The sequence below is a fragment of the Rhinatrema bivittatum genome, chromosome 5 (genome assembly GCF_901001135.1).
Source record: "Rhinatrema bivittatum chromosome 5, aRhiBiv1.1, whole genome shotgun sequence".
NCBI classification, from domain to species: Eukaryota; Metazoa; Chordata; class Amphibia; order Gymnophiona; family Rhinatrematidae; genus Rhinatrema; species Rhinatrema bivittatum.
Genome location: NC_042619.1, coordinates 215,829,293 through 215,852,804, shown reverse-complemented (window position 1 = coordinate 215,852,804; position 23,512 = coordinate 215,829,293). Strand labels below are relative to the sequence as shown.

The 23,512-nt window shown below is 47.4% G+C and overlaps 1 protein-coding gene across 1 annotated transcript in view; it reads right to left on the bottom strand.

The window, feature by feature from the left end:
• The window catches only part of MED14 (mediator complex subunit 14), a 220,875-nt gene that overhangs the window by 43,837 nt on the left and 153,526 nt on the right, over positions 1 to 23,512 (bottom strand). Inside the window, 4 exon segments of the mRNA XM_029603149.1 lie at positions 2,447 to 2,558; positions 11,296 to 11,448; positions 14,181 to 14,450; positions 22,876 to 23,028. Of these exon segments, the coding sequence (XP_029459009.1) occupies positions 2,447 to 2,558; positions 11,296 to 11,448; positions 14,181 to 14,450; positions 22,876 to 23,028 (688 nt within the window).

Sequence of the window (23,512 nt, the reverse complement as noted above, 5' to 3'; positions counted from 1 at the left end):
TGTGCCATGGCTACCTCAGCCCTGCTTGTCGATGGAGAACGTCTTTGAAAATTATCCTCCCATGTCTATGGGAAAAAGGCTTTGTAAATCACACCCTAAGTGTCTGTTTGTTGAAGGGCTGATATAAAGTTTAGAACATACAAATAACCAAGAGGCCGATATTTAGCACTACTTAGCCAGATAAATAGGGTCTTATCCAGCTAAGTGGCAGCCGCTGAATATCCGGCTATATACAGTGGCCACCCTTCAGCTGGATAAGAATTCATCTGGCTAAGTAGATAGCCAGATATCTTGGGGGTGGGCAATGGGCACATTTGGGCAGGATTACTTATCTGGTTACTTTTTTTTTTCAATATTTTATTAAAGATTTTTCAGTTACATATCTGACATCATCTTTTCTTTAGACTGCCATACAAATCAATTTATAAAACAAACCAAAAACAGTAACCAGAAATTACCCACTGACTGAACCAACAGGCTATACTTCATCTTTTAACGTAATGCATAATACATATCACCATTCTCTTCCCCTCCCCACGGGCCCCATTCCCTTTTCTTAGATCCCCCATCTCCCCCCCCCCCCCCCCCCACCTTTTTCCTTTCATTTCTGGGCAAAGAACTCTGAGAATTAATAGTGTGGCATCGTGGGTGGCCGCATATCATTCTACTGTTATTATAAGTGGAACTGCACATCATGGCTATGATTAAATACATCTATTCAGCTGTATCTATGGGAGATTATGAAACATACACAGCAATGAAAATTCCTACCCCTTCTAGTAATCGCAACAAGCCGATATTGTCATTCTTTAAATTGCTCTGGATATCTACTGGCAGTGAGATTAAGAATGTACCCCAAATCTGGGGAAACCTTTTCCATTTATCAGGCAATTTGCCACAGTGAGTTTTGTGCTCAAGAGTGATAAGTCCTGGTATTTCTGCTTTCCAATGAGAAAGTGTTAGCCCTTCTTTCTTTAGCCAATTGGTCAAAACGCATCGTTTAATTATTAAACAACGTTTTAACCAAAAAGAGAGTCTTATTTGTTTAAAATTCCATCTTCCGATACAAAGCCCAATATACATAACTGGGTTGATTTATCATCACTCTTGGCTGCCGCTTTAATTATTTATTTATACACACAAACATTTATTCCACTGACCCGCAAATCTCAGCAGAATACAAAAAAACATACAAAATACAATCGAACAAACAATAAACAAAAACTTAATATTACGCAGAGCTAGGAATTAAGGAACAAAAGCTACAGGAAACCTGAAAGGTTGGAAAGCGGAAAGGCATCACATCAGTCAGGGAAGACCATAATTAATACGTCCCATTCTAAGTCCCATTCTGCATCCCGAAGTTGTGTGATCCTGCTGCATTCCCATAAGTAATAGGATAAGGCAGCAATAGGTCTGTGACAATTTAAACAGTCTGCCAATTCAGTCAAGCCGGCTCTGTAGGGGCTATCTGGTTACTTTAATTGGATAAGTGCCAATATTTGGACTTATCCAGTTAAGTTAATTGAGTAAATCAATCCTGCTTCATAGCAAGTCTAAAATTAGCTGGATAAAATTTATCCAGGTATATTCAGCTGCATTGCTGTGCCATTGAATATCCCTGCTAAGTTAGCTAGATAAGTTATATTCAGCTAAGGGGGTCATTTTCAAAAGGGATTGATGCGAAAAGGGACTTTTCACGTGAGATACCTAGATCGGGGCGGGTTCTGGGCAACGTCCACACCGGAATGGGAGGAGGCAGGGCGGCTCCGCGAAGACGTCGCGACGGCGAAAAGGTAAGGGCCCTTTTCGCAGCCAGTTTCGCATCCAATAGCACCACCTTTTACGATAGCACTATTGGGTGCGAAAGTCGGTAGCGATAGCACCATGGAGGTGCGATCACTGCTGGCTTTCGCAAGCCCGCCCCCCGTTACCGCCGGATTTTCTAAGGTCTGCGACCTTAGAAAATCCAGGTCTAAGGGGGTTATTTGCTAACCCTATCGCACGCGAAAAGTCCATTTTCCCGTGCGATACCTAGATCGGGGCGGAGTCAGGGCAGCATCAGCACTGGAAGGAATTGGGGTGGCGTCAGGGCGGACACTGCGGAAACCTCGCTGACGGCAAAAAGACCCCTTATCGCTGCCAGTAGCGCACCCAATAGCACCACCTTTTACCATGGCGTTATTGGGTGTGAAAGCCGGCAGTGATCGCACCGCAGTAGTGCGATCGCTGCTGGCTTTTGCAGGCCCGTGCTGGGATTCACAAACTGGTGCGACGAAAGAAAATCCAGCCCTTAGATAGCCAGATATCCTTGAATGTTGGGCCCCAGATGTTCACAAGAAATTGTATTCCTGTAATTTTAAAAGAAAAGAGTTTTGTAAAAGTGCATACTTGCTTCTAAATGCTGCACAGTGCAGGCACTCACACAGACTGAAATGGTCATTACCTGGTGACTGCGAGTACATAATGGAGGGAGAAGGAGTCACTGTGTTGTGATAGGATGTGGGAGGAGACGTCAGGGGATATGCTCCTGTTGTTCCCGACTGCTTTGCAAACTGCTTGAAATGTAAGAACACAAAAATACAAGCCTGAATTAACAGAACCTACAGAAGCCTTTAGTAAAAAGCTTCCTCTGCCATCCTCTCTTCCAACCGCATATAAAGCCATCCCATCTGCAGAGGATTCTGAAAGCTTTTACATGTGAAAGGTCAGGAGAAAAGACAAGGAGGACACTGCAGTAGCAGCGAACATTTCTCTATTCTATCTTGCTGGCTAAGGGAGGAACTTAAGCCAGGTCCTCGGATGAAATAAGGAACAGGCACACAGGGACTCCAAGGTGGAGGGCTCACAGTGCCTCAGACTTTCTCCACCTCCAGAAAAAAGAAATTGGTTCTTATCTGCTAATTTTTGTTCTTGTAGTACCACACATCAGACCAGACTCCTGGGTTTTGCATCCCTGCCAGCAGATGAAGACAGAGAAATTTTAAACTGATACTGCTACATAACCCTGTGTGCCACCTGCAGTTCCTCAGTATTGATCTGTACCCAAGCTTAAAACAGCAAACGATAAACAAATTTAAGAACATTTTCTCCTCACATTTTTTTTTTTTTTTTTTATTAAACAAGTCTGTATTCCATACCAAGGACCCAGAATGAGTGGACTCCTCTCCACCTCAACACTTCGGGTGGGCTCTGGACTGATCTGTGGTACTACAGGAACGAAAATCAGCAGGTAAGAACCAACCTTCCTTTCCCTGTTCGTACCCAGATCAGTCCAGACTCCTGGGATATACAAAGCTCTCTACTTAGGGTGGGACCTGGAGTGTCTCGCTAGCAAAACACTCTCACCAAAAGACCAGGACTCTGGATCCCCCACATCCAGACGATAGTGCCTTGTAAAAGAGTGCAGCGACTTCCAAGTCACCACTCTGCAAATTTCCTGCGGCAAAGCCAGCTGCATCTCTGCCCACGAGGTCGCCTGAGCGCGCGTAGAATGGGCTTGCAAACCCTCAGTAACCAGACGACCCTTAGCTATGTACATCGACCCAATGGCCTCCTTGAGCCATTGTACAATCATAGTCTTAGATGCCTGCAAACCTCTTTTTGGACTGTTCCACAAAATTGAGATATCTCAACAACACCCTCTGCACATCCAAAAGCTTAAACTCAGCCTTAATCATTTCCTCTCCAGGCTTTGACTTCGCATCCTGAAGCTGCTGTACCCTACGCAGCAAGCCCACTGCATAAAACTGGAACAAATGGTCGCCCATAAACTCAAAGCCAACATCTCAAAAATACTTTTGAGATGCACCTCCAACTTCCAATCCTAAACATCCTTTAATGCTGCGGATCCCGCAACTGGAATAGTTGTTTCTTGGTAACAGCCGAAACCACCTCATCAACCTTAGGAAGGGAAAGCAGGTCCAACGTCTGCTTAGGCAAAGGATAAAGCTTCGCCATAGCCCTCCCTACCCTTAAACTAGCTTTGGGAGTAAACCACTCCCGACCTACCAGCTTCTTCACAGATTTATGATAAGGGAAGGCTACCGCTGGACTCTACAATGCATCCTGGACCGGATCACCTCCTTCTAGATCAGAATCTTCCTGTGGAACCTTGACCCTGAGCTCCTCCAAAACCTGAGGAATCAATGGCCCTAGCTCCTCCTTACAAAAAAGCCGAACTACCTTACAATCATCATCCTCGTAAACTGGGACCTCCTCCAGATCATCCCCCAGATCAGCACCAACTGCATCCGGATCAACCGACAGGTCATGCGCTGGAAGCACCTCCAGAATCTCGGGAGCCTTGTCACAGTCATCCAAACCATCAGCCAAGGACCCCTCGAGATGGAACCGGACTCAATAAGCGCTGGACCAACGCAGGCTGCTTTCTTTGGGTCAGAACTGGTTTGGAACCCAAATCCAGACCCTCAGAAGGACGAGCCCGGGTCCCCAGACTGGAAGCAGCCGCCTCCTGTTGAGCCAAATAGGCCTCATACAGGAGCAACACAAAATCTGAGGAAAAAAGTTTGGAGGTGCCAGCCAAGGGCTGAGAAGAACCAAGGATAGGCAAAAAAGAACTACCTTCCCTCTGTGCCCCCTCCTGTCCCTCCCTGGAGCCCGAGTAAGCTAGGGAAAGCCTTGGAGGGAAATCCAACCCCCTGCCAGCGCGGCCTGAGGCACATGAGCTCCCAAAATGGCCGCCATTCCCACACGGATGATAAACGGGTCCTCTAGCCGACGTGAACCCTGTAGTGAGAGATGAGCAGGAGAAGGCGAGAGCTTCCTTTTCACAGCCCCTGGAGTATCAAACAGCCCCTCACCGCTGGCGGAACAAGCAAAGCACAAGCCAACGTGATTAAGGTGCGACCAGGCCGAGCCGCACATGCGGTAAACTGAGCTGCGCATCATCTCTCTCTGATGGTGGGAAGCTTACTTCTGCCCCGAAGAAGACCCTGACAGTGAAAACTACAGCATTGAACTCCCCAGCCGCCCAAAGTAAACAAGGCAAGAAGCTGGCCGATCACAAAAATACAGGATTCCTACCTGTCTTTTTTTTTGTTTGTAAACTCATTCTCAGGCTGGAATACAGATTTGTCCAAAAATAAGAGGGGACAGCCAAACGTCAGCTATCTTGAGCCTGCAGCCACCTCAGCAGCCTCAAGGAAGGGAGGGATCTGGACCACCAGATTTACACCCCATGGACACAAGGATCAAGCATATATAAGGATCACCAACCTCCAGCTCATCTACCTCAACCAATAGAGATTGTCCCCTTCAGGACCCACCACCCTTTGGGAAGAAGGCTTGTAACTTCTAAAAAAAAAAAAAAAAAAAAAAAAAAAATGGTCTCCGACTTCAGAACTGTAGATTTTGCACCATGTACCAACTGCTGGAGACAGCACAGTTGCTTACCTGTAACAGGTGTTCTCCTAGGACAGCAGGATGTTAGTCCTCACATGTGGGTGACATCAGCTGATGGAGCCTGGCACAGAAAACTTTTGTCAAAGTTTCTAGAAGCTTTGACCAGCACGCTGAGCATGCCCAGCATGCCGCTATCCGCGTGTCCACATGAGGCCCCCTTGTCTCATAACATAGATGAAAATACAAATGAAAAAATAAAACAACAAACCATAAGGAGAACCCAACTCCATGGTGAGGCGGGCGGGATTCCTGAGGACTAACATCCTGCTGTCCTAGAAGAACACCTGTTAAAAATAAGCAACTGCACTTTCTCCTAGGACAAGCAGGATGGTTGTCCTCACATGTGGGTGAATACCAAGCTCTAGACTGTCCCTGTTAACAGGAGAGGCCAACAGCGGCCGAACAATGTGCCAACGGGCACAACTGCAGCACTGTAGGTTGGTAGGGTACTGTCTGGTTCCCACAAAAGGCACAAACAGGAAGAGTTGGGTTCAGGTCTGGAACAGGTTGAGCAGGATAGATTGACCGAAGGCACTGTCCTGATTTCCATCTTTGTTCAAGCAGTAATGAGCTGCAAATGTGTACAGAGAACTCCAGGTTGCGGCTCGGCATATCTCAACCACGGGGAGTGCACGCAAATGAGCCACCGACGTTGCCACAGCCCACACAGAGCAAGCCTTTACTCTGCTGGCCAATGGAAGGCCTGCCTGTGCATAGCAGAAGGCGATGCAATCCACCAGCCAATTAGACAAGGTCTGTTTACTCACCGCCGTTCCCAGCCTGTTGGTATCAAAGGACACAAAGAGCTGAGTGGGCTGCTTATGGCCAGCTGTGTGATCTAAATAGTAAGCCAAGGCCCTTTTGCAGTCCAAGATATGAAAAGCCCGTTCCCCTGGGTGGGAATGAGGCCTTGGAAAGATGGACTGATTGAGCTGGAAGTCAGTCACAACCTTGGGCAGAAACTTAGGATGTGTACGCAAAACTACACGATCGTGGAAGAACCTCGTGTATGGCGGGTTTGTAACCAGCGCCTGAAGCTCACTGACTCTACGAGCCGAAGAAATCGCCACCAGGAATATAACTTTCCAGGTAAGGAACTTCAGATCACAGGATTGTAGTGGCTCAAAGGGAAGGCGCATGAGCCATACCAGGACAATGTTGAGATCCCAGGATGCAACAGCAGGCCGAAGAGGGGGCTTCAGCTGGAAGAGACCCAGCATGAAACGGCCTACTAAAAGCTGCACTGAAATGGGTGTGCCAGCGACACCCCAATAGTACGCACTGACCGCGCTAAGGTGAACCTTGACTGAGCTGGTTTGAAGCCCAGTCTTGGAGAGGTGCCACAGGTAGTCCAACAGCTGGGGAAGGGGACAGAAGAAAGGATCCAAGTTATGCCCCATACACCAGATGGAAAATCTTTTCCACTTTAAGCTGTAGGGCTTCCTGGTGGAAGACTTCCGAGACGCCACCAGTACTTGGGAGAGACAGTCCGAGAGAGCCAAGGGCTGAAAGACTACGTGCTCAACATCCAAGCCATCAGAGCCAACACTCGGAGGTTTGGATGGTGCAGGGCGCCCTGATTCAACGAGATGAGATCAGGAACTGTCCCCAGCTGCATGGGGGCCCACACCAACAAGTCCTGCAAAAGCGAGAACCAGACTTGTTGGGGCCCAAAGGGCGACACAAGGATCATGGTCCCTCTGTCCTGTTGAAGCTTCAAAGCTTCATCGGTGTCTTCAAGAGGAGTGGCAGACGAGGGTACGCTTACAGCAGGCCCCTCCCCCAATGGAAGGAGAAGGCATCACAGGCCGGATGTTTGCCCCCCGATAGCAGGGAACAGAACCTGCTCACCTTGTTGTGTGGAGAGAAGAAAAGGTCCACATCCAGCTTATCCCATTGGCGAAATAGCTCAGTCGCTACCTCCGGGTTGAGGGACCACTCGTGTGGCTGGAAGGAGCAACTTAAGCAGTCCACCCGCACGTTCAGATATCCCAGCAGGTATGTCGCTCACAGAGACATCACCTGTGACAGGGTCCAGGTCCACACCTACGCCACCTTGAGGCAAAGAAGGAACGAGCCAGTGCCACCCTGCTTGTTGATATATCACATTGCTACTTGGTTGTCCATCCGGATCAGGACATCCTTGTGCGACAACTGGTCTCTGAATGCCCACAAGGCATAACGGATTGCCCAAAGCTCCAGGAAGTTTATTTGACAGCAAGCTTCGGAGGCGGTCCAGAGACCCTGCATGTGGATGCCGTTCACATGGGCTCCCCAGCCCTGAGGAAAGGCATCAGTGGTGAGAATCACCTGAGGTGGAGCAGTTTGGAAGGGAAGTCCCCTCTCCAAGTTGGAGAGATCTTCCCACCAGGACAGAGACACCCGCAGAGGTTCCTTTACTGCGACGTGTACTGCGACGTGAGTCTCGAGATCCTGGGAGGCCTGTCGCCATTGTGATCGCAAGGTCCATTGAGCCCTCCACATACACAGGTGGGCGAGAGGGGTGATATGGATGGAAGCCGCCATGTGGCCTAGCAGACTGAGCAGATGGCAGGCGGATACTTGCCGGCTGTTGCGGACAAAGGCTGCCAGCGAGGCGAGGGTGAGAGCCTGATCCCAGGGCAGAAATGCTTTTGCCTGCTCAGTGTCCAGCCTGGCCCCTATGACGTCCAGCTGAGGAGATGGGCAGACGTGAGACTTAGGGTAGTTGATAACAAACCCCAAAGCCTGTAGCGTCTGCACTGTCAGGACTAGAGCACTCAAGGCCCCCGTGCAGGGAATCGCTCTTGATCAACCAGTCGTCGAGGTACGTGAAAAACATGCACTGCCCGATGTCTGAGATAGGCCGTTACCATCACCAGGCATTTGGTGAAGACGCGGGGCCTGAGACCATCACCCTGTACTGGTAAATGGTGTTCTCCACCACAAAGCAGAGATACTTCCTGTGGTCAGAGAAAATGGCTATGTGGGCGTAAATCTCCTTGAGGTTGAGGGAGCAAAGCCAGTATCCTCTTTTAAGGAGAGGAATCAGCATGCCCAGAGAGACCATCTTGAACTTTTCTCTTTTGAGAAACTTGTTCAACATCCTGAGGCCAAGGATGGGTGCAAGCTGCCAGTCCTTTTGGGAATGAGGAAGTACCCCGAATAGAACCCTCGGCCCTGCTGGGGCAAGGGACCAGCTCTACTGTGCCTGCTACAAGAAAGGCGGAGAGTTCCATTTGAAGAATGACCTGCTGGGTGGAAGAATGAGGTCTTATTCTCTTAGATTTCTTCTGTGCAAACTCAACTGATTGATGTGGCAGTTGTGATTTTTGGTATCCAGGGACATTTTGGACTAAATAAGTGGTGTCCACTCTCTTGTTAATGGATGGTACCGAGCATGGATGCTCCCAGTGTCTATGCTGTAATTCCAACAGTACTTCGTGGACAGGGATGGCCAGGACTTCTTTTGGAGGGTCCATGAACTGTAGAACTTCCAAAGTTTGCTGTCTTGTGTCCTCTTCAGATACCAAGGTAAATAGTATGGTGTCTGCCATATCCTTAACAAAATTAGTGAAGGATAACTCTTCCGGTGGAGATTTTTTCCTTCCTTCCTTCCTTCCGGAGAAGGGTCAGACATAAAAATCTCAGAAGTCTCCGTATGTTTGTCCTCCCAGGAATCGTATGGGTCTTCTCTACAAGGAGAAGTGGGAGAAGACCTTGGTGGTCGAAAAAGCCCTGAAGGTCCTGGCTATGGATCATCAAACGGTGTCCATCCAGGGACTCCTTCATGTGGTTTGGCTGGAATCGGTTCGGTGGTAGACCACCGACGATTGCGTTGAATCTGTTCATGAGAAGCTGAAACAATGCTAATTCAGGTTGTCCTGGGGCCCCAGGCACTGGCGTCTGTATTGACGGGACTGGTTCCGGCATTAGACCAGGCATCGGCGATGGTAGAGGCATCAGCGTCGACAGCTGCTTTGGTGCCAGTGCAGGCAGTGGCTTTGGTATTGGTACCGGCATCGGTGCAGGCACTGGCATCGGTGGGAGCGCCGGCATCGGTGGGAGCGCCGGCATCGGTGCGGGCATCGATGGCCGATGGTCCTGCAACGCTTGGAGCACCACTTGAGGATAAAATCTGTCAATTCCTCCGTGATAGCTGGTGCAGGCAGAGCAGCTACACGTGGTGGCGTTGGAGGTGTTGTTGGTCCTTTCACAGGGCCCTGTGGAGGTTCGATGGTCGGCACATTGAGAGGAGGTGAACGCCTCGGCATAGAAGGCCTCGGTATTTCTTGAAGACGAGGCTGTTTTGCGATCGATTTCTCTGGGGAGAGAAGTGCCTCTGGGTCGATGGGTGGCGATGCCGATGTGTCGGTCGATGTTCCGCCGCTGACCTCCATCGATGCCACGGATAGGGCCGGCGATGAACGATCCCCCGAGCCTTCTGGACGACATTTTTTGAGGATTAGACGTTTGGAAACTCCGGCCGGAGATGACTGAGTGGACGTCGATGTGGAAGGCAAAAGTTTTAGATGGAATAAGTGCTCCATCTTTTGTAGGGCCTTTCGACCCTTCGCGGTCATCTCAGCACACTTTGGACAAGATGTTACATCGTGTGTTTGACCTAAACAAAGAACACACTCAAGGTATGGATCTGTAATGGACATAGTCCGATTACAAATGGGACATTTTTTGAATCCCGTGGCCATATTTTCTTCGACAGCCGTCAATGAAAATGAGAAGAAAAATATTTTTACTCAAGAGAGTGAAAATGAGAAAAATGTACTCACCGGCTGGTGGTAACACGGGAGACCCCGATATGGGAGAGAAATAATTGTTTTTAAATCTGATTTTTAGTCAGACAGCATGTGAGAAAACTCACACAGGCTCCTGCTCCGCGATGCCAACAGCAGCGCGGAAAAATGAAGACTGAAGGGAGACTCCTGTGGCAGAGAATATCATGGCATGCTGGGCATGCTCAGTGGGCTCAGATTGCCAGTCAAAAGTTTCTAGAAACTTTGACAGAAAGATTTCCGCAGTAGGGCTCCATCAATGACGTTACCCATATGTAAGGACTAGCATCCAGCTTGTCCTGGGATAAATATATATATATATATATATATATATTTTTTTTTTTTTACCTGGCTGAAGACAGGCTGGCTGAGGGCGAGTGAGCCGGGACCTCCGGTATAAGCCCTTGCCGCGGCAGTTTCAGGGTTCCCAACCCTCTGCTCTCCAGCCTCGAATACCAGGGGGGATGGTCCCACCAAGACCTGCCAACCCCCTGGGAAGCTACTTTCAACTGTCCGATCACTGCTCTAACCAAACTTTTTTTTTTTTTTTTTAATTTAAAGGGATCCTTAAACTAAGCTTCCCTTGTAAAATCAAGCGCAAAGAGACTAAAGTCAGCCCAAATCCAACCCTAAACTCAGCACCTCTATCAGACACTAGGTTTTGCACCTCTGCCATCTGCTGGAGACAGAAAAATACTGGCAGACACTACGTAGCACCTCAGGGGTATAGGACAGTGTCCACAAAGTCTTTTTCTGTCTCCATCTGCTGGAGGGGAGGCAAAACCCACCTGTCCTGAATTGATCCGGGTACATACAGGGAACTACATATTTGATCAGGTCCAATTAATTAGGAAAACTAAAGTACTGAGATACATCCAGTGCTATGATGGCATGGTCTTCTCAGAATGTCCTTCAGTAAATGTACAGCTATTTCTGGCCTCTATTACACACATTGTAAGCTCTGGATGTTAGTCACACTAGCATCTACTTCTTCTCTGAGACCTGCAAGCCCTCTTCTCACAGCACAGAATGGTCTTATATTAAATGCTGCAATAAAAATGACTCGTCTTTGTTTCATTGGCCAGTATAAGCTGGATACCTGCTGCTGTGGCTGCGTCTGCTGTTCAGGCTGAAATTGTGAAATCAAAGAATCCATCATGTCTCGTCCAATAGGAGATGGAGGGTTGTCATCCTCATTCACAGAGGGTCTGCGTGCATCCTGATTACTATCGACAAACATGTTCAGAAATGTCTGTGGAGAGAATGAACACATTTCATGAGGAGTGGGTCACAGGAAATCCTTCATATACAAAAGCTGGTGACCATCCTCTACCCTGTTGCATGTGCTACCAAGATTCTCTCTTTAAAAATGAGAAATTCCCAAAATGGGGTCAGCCAATCGAATTGCTGGATTGGTCAACACAGCACTCTGTGTTTTAGTGCTGTGCTGATCGACTGAGTACAGCAGCAACTGGCCTATTCCACTACAGGCTGCAGGAGAAGCTTCCCCACAGCAAATCAGCAGCAGTCAGAAATCATATATCTTTCATAATATTTTCTGATCATCACAATAGCAGATACCTTACAATTACTAAGTGTATGCTGTGTCCATACCATGTTAGGGAGTTAGCACTTGAATGCTGAATAAGAGGGGATCCAGTGGTGTACACCTTGGAATAGTAAACAAGCTGGAACTCTTCACAGTTCTATTTAACTTGTCCTTGAAGATCAGGGAGGCTTCATGGGAGTGGAAGAGAGTCAATGTTGCCCTTGGGAATGAGGAGGAGGTGCTCAACTCCAGAGCTGTCAGTCTAAGTTCAGAAGTGGGTGAATCTACGGAAATGCGACTAAAGATAGTGCAGCTCCTTGAAACATGTAGGTTACAGGACACCAACAGGCTGTTCCCTTTGTGAAGCCTTGTTGTCGAAACAGCTTGATTGAGTTCTTTAATGAGGTGACAAAAGTGGTGCAACAGGGAAGTCTGGTAGATGCTGCCAACCTGGAAGGCTTTTGACTTGTGGATAGCACGCTGGCAGGCCAGAAAGTTGTAAACTGAGTGAGGAAGTGATTCAGCAACAGAATACAAAATAGGGCTAAAGAGGGTCTACTTTGGAGAAGGCAAAGTGATCAGCGGGTACCCCAGGGCTCAATGCTGGGACCAGTTCTTTTCAATACCTTACGGGCCGATACAGTAAAGTCCGCGGGAGAGCGAACGAACGCCCGCTCTCCCAACGCGCCACCGGCCCTTCGCCAGTGCGCGCGATTCTGTATTTAAATTAGGTGACGCGGTAAAAACGGGGAAAAGGAGGCGCTAGGGACACTAGTGCGTCCCTAGCGCCTCCTTTTTGACAGGAGCGGCGGCTGTCAGCAGGTTTGACAGCCGACGCTCAATTTTGCCGGCGTCGGTTCTCGAGTCTGCTGACAGCCACGGGCTTGGAAACCGGACATCGGCAAAATTGAGCGTCCGGTTTTTGGCCCGACAGCCGTGGGCTGGATTCAATTTTTTTTTTTTTTTACTTTTCGGGACCTCAGACTTAATATCGCTATGATATTAAGTCGGAGGGTGCACAGAAAAGCAGTTTTTACTGCTTTTCTGTGCATTTTCCTGGCGCCAGAAGAAATTAGCGCTGACCCTAAAAGCGATTGCACTTCAACTGCCATATATCCTTAGCACAGATGAGAAAAACTGGGTAGACTGGATGGACCGATTGTTCTTTACTGCCATGTACTGGACATTTTCCTATGTTTATCAAGGCCGACTTAGAAAATCTTGATAAGTAGAGGAAGGACTGATTGTTCCGGTGTTTACTAATTGCTCAGGCTTCTGATTTCAAATGCTAATTCATTCAGCTGCATTAGGACTGATTACTGGGTTACTTCACTCCTCTCCAGAAGGGTCTAGAAACTTCATGCTTCCAGATCTGAGTATGGTAATTTCTTTTCAAGTGTGTCAGTATCCTTCTCCAGCTTTCTTCTCTCAATCACTGACTCTCTCCTTTACGTAATGATCATTTCTTGTTACTAAGTAATAGTCACATTACCCAAATTAGAATACTCTGTCTCATTGCATGCCATTTGCTCTAGCACAACTTTTCAAAGGCATTTCTATGCGGTAATCTAGGAGTGACTTTGAATTGAGCCTCCTACATCATTCAGATAAATCTAATTCTTTTTATTTTGGATCAAGCAATTTTCTCCTGCTCCTTTGGGCTTCTAGCTCAAACTGGAACCAGGGCTGGGATCTGGTGCCGAAAGCCTTCATTCGCAGTGACCCAGGGATTGCTCAACTTACTTTAGAGCAGTCATTATAGTGATGTTCCTCAGGCTGGGGGTCCATGCAGCATGGTTCCTTCTGCAACTCTTAGATCTGCATTGTGTGATGACTGAATGCCTTCCCCAAGGGCAGTGAGTGTTGCCTCCACTGGAAAGGGGGGGGGGGGGGGTAAGAACTGCAGCAAGAATTGCACCCAGGTATCTCCATGTGATAGTGCACATCACTGCTGCTGAGCCAGTCCCGATTTAATACAATTCTTGTGCCTTCGAACTGCACTTCATTCGTTACAACAGTTCACACTGCCTTGGGCCTGCATCTTACTGTAGAGAACCAGCTGCCCAATAACAAAAAGTGCATCTACTGGAATCCACTCCTCCTAAAATGTTGGTGGGGCAAGTTCCAGATCTTGAGATAGAGAGATCCTATTTTATGACCCCTGAACCCAAATAAAATGCAAAATTGTACTATGTATCCTTCAATCTAGCTGAATATCAATTTTTCTCAAGTCTGTCAGTATATTTTTAAAATACCAGGAAAAGCATATTTTTTTTAACACATTAATTTGTACAGTGCCCAGAAGATGAAGCTTGCTTTAACATGTTAATAACACTTACTGATCTACAAGTGTCAGAGGAGCACTGTCTAAGGCCCACAAACACCACATGGCGGGCCACAGACTGAATACCAACAGAAAAACAATCTGCTCTTACCTTTAGTCCTGGCGCTGGATGAAAACCTTCAACTATTTTACTGTTGTCAAAGAGACTGTAGGCCCCGTCGCGGATGGCCACCACACCCCGACTCCGACAGTAGATGTCAATGCAGTACATGTTGCGGAAGGCCAGCCTGATGTGCGTTGGGGACTGGGGGAGGATTGAGAAGCATTGGTAGGCGGTGTTTGTTCTCTGCGTCAGGCCCAGCATTGGCACCGTGGGAAGTTTGTTGATGGCGTTTAACGGACCCTGAGTATCAAACAACACCTAGAACAGGAAAGGTATTTTAGAAGGGGACCCTGCAAAGGAGGCAAACAGAGTAATACAGATTCAGTCCTGTATGAACCTGGCACTACATTCAGCAGAGACTCCTGGGTCAGTATAAATACTACAAGTGGAGCCTGATGAAAGACTATCTGGAAGTCAGTCAGCATGCCAACTACCAAGGAGAAATTACTACTAACCTGATAATTTCCTTTTCTTTAATGAAGACAGGTGGATCCACACCAGTGGGTTATGCACCTCTACCAGCAGATGGAGCAAAGCTGATATCATGGTATATATACCCCTGCAGTGACATCAGCCTGCCAGTACTGTCTGCAAAAGCAAACTGTGGACAAACTAACAATACTTTATTATTAACAGATAACCATTCCAGCACTCAGCTAACAGGAAACCACTGAGCTCAGACAAGGAGTATAACAACACTGGTCTAAGGACTGGATTGACACCTCCCAGTAACCACTGGTACACGCAGCCATGCAGGATGACAACAGCACAACCATCTGGCAGCCAAGGGTGGGAAGGTGAGTCCACCTATCTTCATTAAAGAAAAGGAAATTATCAGGTAAGTAGTAATTTCTTCTCTCTCAACATTCAGATAGGTGGATCCACACCAGTGGGATGTATCAAAGCTACTCCCAAACAGGGCAGAAGGCTGCCCGCACGTGCGACATTGATCGGACTGCAAAGGCTGCGTCCTCCCAAACCTGCATATCCAGTCGGTAATGCCTGGAAAAAGTATGTAAGGAGGACCACGCTGCAGCTCGGCATATCTCAACAGGAGACAGCAATCTAATCTCTGCCCATGACAATGCCTGAGCCCTAACCAGACTAGGTAACGCCTGCTCAGAACAGTACGCAACTGTATCGCAACCCAGAGTCACTCGCAGAAATGGTTCCTGGCAAGACAAGGCCTGCAGTCCGGAGACTCTATGCACAGAACAAATTATCTTGAAAACGGTGTTTTTTGTGGCAAATAACCTCAAGGAAAGGCTATGCAGCAGTCAAAAAGTGGGACCTACCAGAAAATCCCAAAACCAGATTAAGACTCCATAAGGGCACCAGCAACTGCAGGGGAGAATGAAGATGCTTCACCCCTTTTTTAGAAATGAGCCACATCTGGATGAGCTGGCAAAGGTCCACCATCCACTTGACCTTGAAAACAGGCATCGATTCATCCTACAAAAAATTCCAAAATGAGCGGGATGTTAACCAAACGAGGACAAACCCCTCAATCCTTACACCAAACCTCAAAAACTCGCCAAACCTGCACATAGACTAAGTTCTCCACGTCCTATCTCACTCGTAAAGTGGCAATCACTGCGATAGAATATCCACGCTTCAGCAACATAGTCCTCTCAAAGGCCATACCATAAGGCAAAATCAAGTCAGAACGTCATGAAGAATAGGCCCCTGCTGTAGCAGAACCTTGTGAACTAGTAATTAGATAGGAGAGTCCACCAGAAGCCTTCACAAATCTGCATACCATAGTCTCCTGGGCCAATTTGGTGCTCCCAAAGCACCAACCCCCAGCAACTCTCGATCCTTCGAATCATTCTGCCCCATCCTGGGCCACAGGGGAAAGGCATATAGGAGCCTGCCCTCCAGCCACTCCTGCAGAGGGCAGGGATGCCGAAGGATTTTTGATCTGCCTTGCAACTGAAGAAGCAAAGAACTATCGCATTGTGAGATGTCGTCAGCAGGCCTAGAAATGGGAGGCCCCAGCGGTCCATTATAAGCTGGAACACCTCGTTTGACAATTCCCATTCTCCTGGGACCAGACTCTTGTCTGCTGAGAAAATCGGCTCTTACATTGTCTTTTCCTATAATGTATGAGGCTGAGACCTACTGAAAGTGCACTTCTGCCCATTCCATGAGTTGGGCTATTTCCTGCAACACATGCTGGCTTTTGGTTCCTCCTTGGAGATTGATGTAAGCCACTGTCGTCGCATTGTCTGATATTATCCGGACCACTCGACCCTGCAATCTGTCAACGAATCGTAAGCATGCCAACCAGACAGCCAGGCTTCCAGCCGATTGATACTCCAGAGACACTCGTCTATTCTCCAGGGCCTTGCGCCATCAACTCTCGACAGTGAGCCCTCCTACCCTGGAGGCTCGCATTCATCATGAGTACTAGCTAGTCCTGTGATCGTAGAGAAACTCCTTTTCTTAGATGGTCAGCTTGGAACCACCACAGCAGCTGTATGGTGATCTCCACTGCTAATTAAAACTGTATCGAATACTCATGAGACTGTGGACTCCAACGAGCCAACAGAGTGCACTGAACAGGATGTATATGTGCCCGTGCCCACAGAACCACCTCTAGGGTGGCCGCCATCAACTCGAGCACCTGTAGATAAGACCACACTGTCAGGCATATTGTTTCTGTCAATAGTCGCACCTGCACCATCACCTTCTGAGTGCAGCCCTCCAGCAGGAAAACCCCACCTTGCTTCATGTCAAACCAATCACCTAGATACGACAGTGGATGGGATGGCTGTAGATTGCTCTTGGCCAAGTTCACCACCCAATCTAGTTCCTGTAGCAAACAGGCACCTTGCTGGAGACCCAAAAGCTCTCTTCCAGACTCTTGGCCTGAATTAGCCAATCATCTAAGTACAGGTGAACTAGTAGGCCATTCTTTCTCCACACTGCCAGGACCACTACCATAACCTTGGAAAAGGTTCTGGGCACAGGGCCAACACAAAGGCAGCGCTCGAAACTGATAAAGTCGCCTCATAACAGTGAAAATACAGAAACCATTGATGCTCCAGATAGATGGGAAAATGAAGGTATGCCTCTGAAAAATCTAGAGATGTCACAAACTCCCCGACTGTATTGCCATTAATCACTGAGCTTAAGGTTTCCATGAGAAAACGAGTCACCCGCAAATGACGGTTCACTTCCTTGAGATCTAGGATGGGGAGAAAGGAGGCTTCCCTTCTTGGGCACAGCGAAATAAATGGAATACCAGCCCATATTTTCTTGCGACATGGGCACTGGAACTACAGCCTACAGGCTGAGAAGCCTTGTCAGGGTACACTCCACTGCTTATCTCCATGAAAACATCCCAAGGGACACTGAGAAATTCCAAAGTGTAGCCATCCATTATCACCTCCAGAACCCACTAGTCAGAAGTGATCTCGACCCATCTCCGATAAAGAAAGATAGGCGACTATCTCCTGTTCCTGGGGGAGGGTCAGCACACCTTTATTGAGAGGCTCGGGGGCACCTCTACCTAAGCCTGTGCCCCTTCTGGGCTGCCTGGGATGAAGGACTGAGACCTACCCAAAGGAAAAGTCCTCTGAGAAGTCGCTCCTCTGTAGGGACAAATGCGTCAAACCCCTAGTACGACCTCTCGTGCCGAAGGTGCACAGCATCTGCTTATCTTCTGGTAACCAAGGAACCTGGGATGCACCCCACTTATTGGCCATTCCCCTCCCCTACTCACTTCGAAACAAGAGTGATGCCACCCCTCTGGCCAAAGTGCGTACTAAATTGCAGCCCGCAGCTGCCGGTTCCATCACTGCCCTGGAAATCTCACCAGATTCAGCGACTTCCTGAGAGAGAAGTAAAGAAACGTGAGACACCAAGGAGCAAAAGAAACTATCTGCAAATTCATTGCCAACGCTTTACGGCCTGCTTAAGGATGGCCTGCGGGGATAGTCATCCGCTTGGTGATGGCACACACAATCGCATCCACTTTCGGAAGCGCACTTGCTCTCTCACAGCTGGATCCGGGGGGTACAGCCCTTCCAAGGTTTGTTCCCCTTTAAAATTAGCTTCCGGAGCACCCCAATCAAGATCAATCAATCCTTGAACAGACTTTGTAATAGGGAAGAAACATGAGGCTTTATGCAAAGAAATCGAAATGGGATCTTTCTTTGGTTCAGAAATGAAATCAGCCACCTCCCCAGCACTTCCAGCATCTTCAATGTCTGGAAATTCAAAGCAGGTAACTTTTTTTTTTTTTTAATTTATTATTTATGGAAATTTCAAAATAAAATTTCACAAAGAATCCACTTTGCTTCAGCAACATGATACATCCCTTTACAGGAATTACAAAAAGAAAAAAACAATTCTCTCAATTCAAAAACACAGTATCCTTTAGACCACAACCTGTAGGGAGGGTAGCCTTATTTAGGAGACTGAAAAGAAACAAATAGAAGTAAGACTTAGCTTAAAGCAGCTACCAACTTTATATAAAGATTCACCTAAACTTCATTCCGAGCAGATGGTAACATTTTCCTGGAGTCAATAAAGTCCTTAACTTGCTCCGGTGAGAAAAAACACAAAACTCTATTATACTTGACTAAGCATTTACACGGATATCTCAAAAAGAAGGATGCCCCTAGGGCTCGGGTATCCTGGCGCAAGGCTAGGAATCCCTTCTTTCTTGTGTAGCCTTGGCCAAGTCTGGAAATATTCTTACAGATTGTCCCATGAATGGTACATTTGACTTCTTAAAATACTTCTTCATGCAGAACTCAAATCACTGTCAGCAAAGAATGACACCAGCAAAGTGGCTCATTCCACCACTTCATAATTAGATGACAAGGTATTCTGTAAGATTAACACATCGACAGCGGATAATTGCATTCGAGGACCTGGGCCAGCTGGTAAAAAGTACACTTTATCCAAGAGGGGGGGGGGGGATGGCATCAGAAGGAAACTCCAATATTTCAAGGAAAAACCTCTTTAAGGTAAAACGCGGTAATTCTCCCACTACCCTTGGAAAGTTAAAAAAAAACCCCGAAGATTCAAATGCCTCAGTCTATTCTCAACAAATTCTACTCTTCTATTCAAAGAACCGCTGTCTTGAATTAGAGAATTTTGTACTCCTCTGACAGTATGCAATTCTTTGTCTATTTGTTTAAATTTTTGCTGGCTGTCCTGTTGTTGAAGTGTATTATTTTTACAGAATATATCAACTTGCTATGACAGGACATTGATCTTAGAGGAGCACTCTGAAAATGCTTTGCCCATTGTAGAAACGAAATCCCACAATGATTCCAGGGTTACCACTGATGGTCTCTGGGTCAGAAAAATGGTTCCCTCCATAGCCACTGTCCCATTTTCTCTTTCACCACCTCTCAGCCCTTGCAGCTTCTCACCTGACAAGGGTACACTCAAACTTCCAGCTGTGGTCACAGAAACTTCCAGCACGGGGGTATGCATCTCAGCTGATCCCTCGGTGTCTGCTGCTTGAGGAACCTCTTCAGTACTCAGCGTGTCAAGCTGCTGCGGCCCCTCCCGTACAGACGGTGGTGGATGGATGTCAAGGGGACTCAACGACACCTCCTCCGAAGCTGCGGTGAGTTCTCCTCCGCTCCACAGAGCAGCCGGATCCATGGTCCCCGATAACGTAGCTGCAGCCAGGCATTGCTGGATGGTTGGCTGCCCGGGTGGAGGAAGGGGCTTCGAGGGGAAAGATTTAACATTCCCCTTCCTCTTGGACGGCATCGGGAAGTAATTTTAAAGAAAGAAAGAAAACTACAAAGCAACGCCGAGCAAAGCATTGTCGGCGTTAAGCCGCCATCTTGGCTCGTCCCCCCCAATAACTCATTTCTATGAAGGAAACACAATATAGTTCCTATATGGCTCCAGTCCCGGAGGAATTGGAATTTTACCCATCCTCCCGGGAGTAAGGATTGGCTTCATCATCCATGCCATCTGGATCCCTATCGGTGTGACCTGCAGCAGATCAATAAGTACTCCGACGCTTACCCACAGCACCAGGCATGTGAGAAACCACAGCCTGCAATCCTGATTTGTTAAGATTGGTCATGGCCAACGACTGCACCTGAAGAAAGGATTGCAGCCCTTGAAAAAATTCCACCCAAGAAAAGGCAGAGGGGTCCATGCCAAAACTAGGGAGTGTCTGTCTTGTACCCACTGAACTACCCTCCTCTGCTGACAAACCAGTTAGGAGAGCCCCAAATTCATGCGAAACCTCTGGCAGCTCCTTCCATTCCCACATCATGCTGGGAAGGACCGGGTTTAGCAAAATCAGACAGAGACAGAGACAAGTCTCCCTGAGCTTCCAAACTACTGATACATTAGAGGAAATACCAGGCTGAGATGCCCAAATATGGTAAGCCAACTACTCACGCACCAGAAAAAAAGTTTTTTGGACTCAATAAAACACAGTTCTTATGATGACAGTGTTTCCCCGCAGTGATTCTGGCTGTTGAGGTGTAATTGTTTGAGGAACTATATTCGATAGATGAGAAAGGTTGTGTTGTTGCTTTATTGGCAAATATGGCAAGCAGCACAAACGTTAAGGAGTTTAGGCTCTTTTTTTTTTTTTTTTTTTTGCTATCGGCACCACAGAGTTGTCAATACACGCCAACAGGCATCTGAGAACTGTATGTCCAGCTGTGCTCGCTATAGACGCTGAAAAGAATTAAGCGCTCAAAATATAGGGGCTCAAAAATTAGATGCCTAATACACTAGTCAGATAGACACTCAAACTGAGCACCCACCCGAGTGCTCATCGTCTGTATGCAACTTGAGCGCCCACCTAGGCACCCTTAAATGCACCACTGTGTGTCCACCTAGGCACCCCATGTGCACAACTGAGACCCCAGCTGGGCACACAACCAGATGCATAGCCGGATGCCTAAGCTCGAACCAACATACTGAAGAGGGCAGCCTTGTGCACAGAGAAAAAGCGTGAACGCCACTGTGGCCTACCACGCGATGAAGAATCCAAGCCTGAGAGTGGGGCCTAACCCAAAGGCTGCTCAACTGACCAAGCTGCTCGAACCCCCAAGCTCCCCTGGAGGCAGGAACAGACGTCAGATTGGCACGCCAAGCATAGAGATCAGAGGGGAGAGGAAGCCCTAAAATCAACTCCTCCTTACCTCTTTTTTTTTTTTTTACCTCAGCTCAGCCCGACCCAGCCGAGTACAGTAAAGGTCTCCTGCTGCAGGGAGAGAGATCATAGACCTTCACTGCCACGCTCAGTTTCCTGCACCCGCTTGCCTTTCAGCTATTTTTTTTTGCTTTTTACAGCTAAGTCAATGCCGGCAGAAACCAGCTACCTGACCAAAACAGTCATCTGAGGGAGGGATCTGAAGATATCACCTCAGGAAACAAAGTAGGCCACGGTGACGATCTCTCTACCATTGCCAATCTCTTTTTCACTGTAGCACGTTCTGTTTTAATGTTCATAGTGATCGTGTGAAGGGGGTAAGGGTACAGTCTCATCTCAAGCTCCCAACAGGCTGGAATTAAGGAAGGACCAGAAGTGCTGCTGCTCACCAGTCCTCAAGATGGACCCAAACTCCCTCACCCAGGTAACAAGAGATAAATGACTGCGGAACAAGTTGTCCAGAATGGTAAAGCACTTAATTCATAAAGAAATGCACACCAGAGGAAAACTGTCCACAGTGAACTCTGACCCGTATCTTCCTACTAAAAATGGGGCACATTCACCTAACGTAAATTTTGGTTTAATTTAGGTTTCTAACCCATTTTTCTGCTCCTTCCACAAAAAAAAAAAAAAAAAAAAAAAAGCAAAAATGATCTGGATCTAGCAGCAAGGAGATCTTGTGCAATCCAGGTGTATATGCTCACATCTTCAAAGTTTTGTAAAGTGCTTCAGGGACTAGGTTTAACTTCATCTTTCATTGTGTCTCATTATAATATTCTGTAAGTAGCTGATCAGAACACAAGCCTTATATATTCAGTAACAGCCAATGCAGGCCCTAAAGGGAAACAGATTTGCTTGATTATTAGGATTTTTGTACACAAGGGATCTAACCCATGTAAGAATGTTATTAGCATACACATTGATTACCTTGTTTGCAGCAGAGTGCTGATCATACAAAGTACAATATTCAGGGTCTGATTACTGCCCTTCCTTCCTGCACAGGAGAAGTGCGTACATTGTGGAATGCACGCATTTTTCCCACATTCAGTGGCCATGCTCCCGGGGGTCAAGTTTAAGGATGGGGAATATGGCAATGTCGTATTTTCAAAACTACATGCAGTGTTTGGAGAGGGGAAAGCAGATCTCTGCGGGTACTTTTTCCCTAAGCAATTCTCAAAGGCTGCAGGTTAAAATACTTGCGTTGTTTTGAAAATTGCCCCCACAATGCCCATCTTACAGTTACCCTTTCCAGACTTGTCTTCTCTCCAGGTCTGCTTTAAGGAGGATGCTACTGCGCCAAAGCATCAAATACCTGGAATTATCAGGTTACTAGGTGCCAAATGTCAGTGGAACCTTATTCAAGCTCTCTTCAGTGCTCTACACCCAGGGATCAAGCAGAACTGTTCAGAAGTTAAGAGTCTGCCCACAACTGTTGTAGCACTGCTAAGGATCTGATTAAATATAGTTTGTTTGCTCTTCTTGTGACGATTAGCAGATGGACTAAGCCAAGTTGGTCCTTGGTTTCATTACCTGAAGGAGTTGGACCACACTGGGGGTTCGGTTGAACATCTCCTGGAGCTGGTGCAGGATGATATTGTGACAATTGCTACACCCCGAGTTAGGTCCAACAGTTCCCAAGGAAATGTGGAATTTATGGAGAAGGGAATTCCACTGAATAGTGATCTGCAACACAAATAAAGAGAACAGAGCACTGAGTAATGGAGGAAAAGATCTGCGAACTGACAGGCAGGCATCCAGGTCCCCCAGCGATGTAGGTACAGACCAGCAGGGCTACACCACAAAGAGAACAATTTTTAAAGACACACGGCACTTCTTTTCCTCTGCAGAAGGGCTGGTAGGGAAGGTTTGTCTATTATGGCAGACTAAGATATGCAGCAAGATTACATGGAAACAACGAGGAAGTGTCATGAGTTCGGCAAATCAGATTTAATGTGAAAGAGTAAAGCCATGCATTTGGAGCACAGAAACACAAGGTGCAGTACAATACTCTGGGGTGTGTCTGCAGCCTTCAACTTAACAGAACACAATCTTCTCATCTCCAGCCTGTGCAACTTTAAAATGGCAGGCCTAGCCATGACCTGGTTCATTTCCTTTCCATCCAACTGCACGCAATCTGTAGCACTGGGAGGAGCAGTATGTCATTTGA